General features: G+C 27.1%; 1 protein-coding gene and 1 non-coding gene across 2 annotated transcripts; one reads left to right on the plus strand and one right to left on the minus strand.

Annotated features, from left to right (window-relative positions):
• Positions 1–1,307: 1,307 nt before the first annotated feature.
• Positions 1,308–2,259, plus strand: LOC124915808 (auxin-induced protein 22D-like). Its single transcript, XM_047456565.1, has 3 exons — positions 1,308–1,583; positions 1,679–1,881; positions 1,983–2,259. The coding sequence occupies exons 1-3, from the start codon at positions 1,399–1,401 to the stop codon at positions 2,138–2,140; spliced, it is 546 nt and encodes a 181-aa protein (XP_047312521.1). The 5' UTR covers positions 1,308–1,398; the 3' UTR covers positions 2,141–2,259.
• A 71-nt stretch (positions 2,260–2,330) lies between these two features.
• On the minus strand, positions 2,331–2,412 carry TRNAS-GCU. The gene has a single exon. It is a non-coding gene; the product is annotated as a tRNA-Ser (tRNA).
• Between the last annotated feature and the right edge of the window lie 318 nt (positions 2,413–2,730).

Raw genomic sequence — 2,730 nt, forward strand, 5'->3', positions numbered from 1 at the left:
TATTTACGCATATAAATCGAATCAATCTGAGTAATAATGAACTATTGTATGCCTTTTTTTTAGAACGCTGGGTTCCGCTACTCTAATGGAGTACGACTAATTCCCGCGGGTTAAGTACATAGCCCGCAAACATACTTAACCAATTAATCATGCGCAGAACTTGCCGCCTGACGGGCTCGAACCCAGGACCTCAAGGAGGCCTGGGGATATCCACCTCTTGTTGCCACAAGGTTAGAAGAGGGGATTTGTATGCTTGTTTAACATTCAAATACATGTGAAAGTATTCATCTTATTAGATTGTTAACGGTTTAATTTGTTTTTAATATACTTAATTGTTTTTAACGTGCATTCTTATTTGTTTTATATTATTTAACTTATTTGATTTTTTTATTTGGAATAACTTATTTATTAAAATTAAGGTCTATTTAGATTAGTGAATTTAAATTTGACATTAAAATTATAACTTCAATTCAACAAATATTGAATTATAATTAAATTCCTATGTTTGAAAAATAAAATAAAAATAATTTGAATTTATATTATTGATATTTATTAAGATAACTAAAGTGTGAAGAATTTTGTCTAAGTTTTGATTTTAGTTAAAGAAAAAATATTGGTTCGACTTTATAACTTTAAAAATAAAAATAAAAACTCACATCGATATTTTAAAGTACTAAATTAAAAAATAAATATCGATTCTAAATTTTAACTTTCTAAATTAAAAATAATAATTATTGGTTCAACAAATTTTTCGTTTTGTTAATAATAAAATAATAAGATATTTTGTTTAAAAAATAAATATTAGAATTACAATTTTGAAACAAAAGAGTAAAATTAATATTATAAAATTACATTATATTGAATACCATTAAATTTTAATTTCAATCAAACTTTTAATTTAAAATAATCTATCAAACTTAAGAATTTCACTTACACTTGAGTTTCAACTTCAATTTCCTAGTTACCAAACATATGTGTTTATAAACTAAATCAAAGTAGTATTTGTTTTGTTTAATAATAACATTAATTGCTCAAACATTTTTTACTTTAATTATCTACTTTATTCAATTAAACATGTATGTATATTGGTTTTATTTATTTATTAGCTATAACTTATTCCATAAAACTATTTTAACAACTTATCATTATTTGAGATTATATATATGCTCAATCAAAATTAACAAAGGTCTGTAGAAGGCTTTTATTCTAAACTAAATTTTCAAATAAAAATTTGAAAAGAATACTATACGCGTTTTTGCTGGCATCTCCTATAAAAGCACCTACCCATTCTTCCCACAACCATAACCAATCATCTCTTCAACTATCAATTTCTCTCTCAACATCATTTCCAAGAAAACTTCCTTTTTCAAAATAAACATATTCCATTTTTTCATCATCATGACAACAACATACGAAAGAGATCTTGATCATCTAGATGCCACAGAGCTAAGATTAGGGTTACCTGGAACAAACGAGAGAGAAAAACAATCACCTCCTTCATCATGTTCTAGGGGCACCAAAAGGGTTTCTTCTGAAATGACAATGGATCATGAATCAATTACATGTCTTCCTCCTCCTTCAAAGTAAGTCAACACAAAATTATTAATCATATCTTTAACAAAATAATCTCATCTTGTCTTGATCTAAGTTCTAACCAAACATATATATGATTTTGCAGGACTCAGATTGTGGGGTGGCCACCAATAAGATCATATAGAAAAAACATGTTACAAACAAGAAATGAATTAGAGACAGGGATGTTTGTCAAAGTTAGCATGGATGGAGCTCCATATTTAAGAAAGATTGATTTGAAAACTTATAAAGCTGGTTATTCAGATCTTCTTAAGGCTTTGGGAGTTATGTTCAAGTGCAATACTATTGGTAAGAACATAAAAACAATTAATTAAGTTTATATTATCATATATGTATGTATGTATAAGATTATTAATTTAATTTAATTTGTTGAAATGAATTAAATTCAGGATATGAGATTGGATCTGAATATGCACCTACTTATGAAGATAAAGATGGGGATTGGATGTTGGTTGGAGATGTACCATGGGAGATGTTTATTACATCTTGTAAGAGGTTGAGAATTATGAGGGGTTCAGAAGCCAAAGGATTTATTATCTGTTTATAGTATTTATATAAATTAATTAATTAACCATATTATATTTTATGTTTGTTTAATTTGTTTGTCCATCATTAAACAAATGTAGTACACTTGTTGGTGAATATAGAATGGCTAAAATTTTGTTCTTTTGTATATATGGGTTCTTTAATTTTGTTTACAAGGGAAAAAAACGATAAAAAAAATTGAAAAAGGATATCGTCGCCTGAGAGATTCGAACTCTCGCGGGGAAACCCCATGTACTTAGCAGGCACACGCCTTAACCACTCGGCCAAAGCGACTTGTTGTTTGTAGTGGTTAAATTTGTAAATATAACGTTTTAAAGTGTGATATTTAATTTAGTTTTAAATATGAATATTGAGATTAGTTAAAGTGTCGTCGATTTGTGTGTTTTTATGCATAATTTGAACGTACTTTTAATTTATTTATAGTTTATTTTACATTTAAAAATTTAAGGTAACATTGATCCCTGCACATTTTGTATTTGAGTTTTGTGGTGTGTAGTTTAGATAAATGGGACACAAGGTTTTTACCAAATTAGTTACTGAGATAAAAGAACATATATGATAATTGTATTTTAAAGAACAATTGATTTTCAA

The sequence above is a fragment of the Impatiens glandulifera genome, chromosome 1 (genome assembly GCF_907164915.1).
Source record: "Impatiens glandulifera chromosome 1, dImpGla2.1, whole genome shotgun sequence".
Lineage (NCBI taxonomy): Eukaryota > Viridiplantae > Streptophyta > Magnoliopsida > Ericales > Balsaminaceae > Impatiens > Impatiens glandulifera.

Bases quoted from the DNA above. Each gene is read 5' to 3' on its own strand.
- LOC124915808 (XM_047456565.1), top strand. From the start codon at position 1,399: ATGACAACAACATACGAAAGAGATCTTGATCATCTAGATGCCACAGAG. The intron at 1,584-1,678 runs GTAAGTCAACAC...ATGATTTTGCAG, and splicing joins TGTCTTCCTCCTCCTTCAAA to GACTCAGATTGTGGGGTGGC. The intron at 1,882-1,982 runs GTAAGAACATAA...AATTAAATTCAG, and splicing joins GTTCAAGTGCAATACTATTG to GATATGAGATTGGATCTGAA.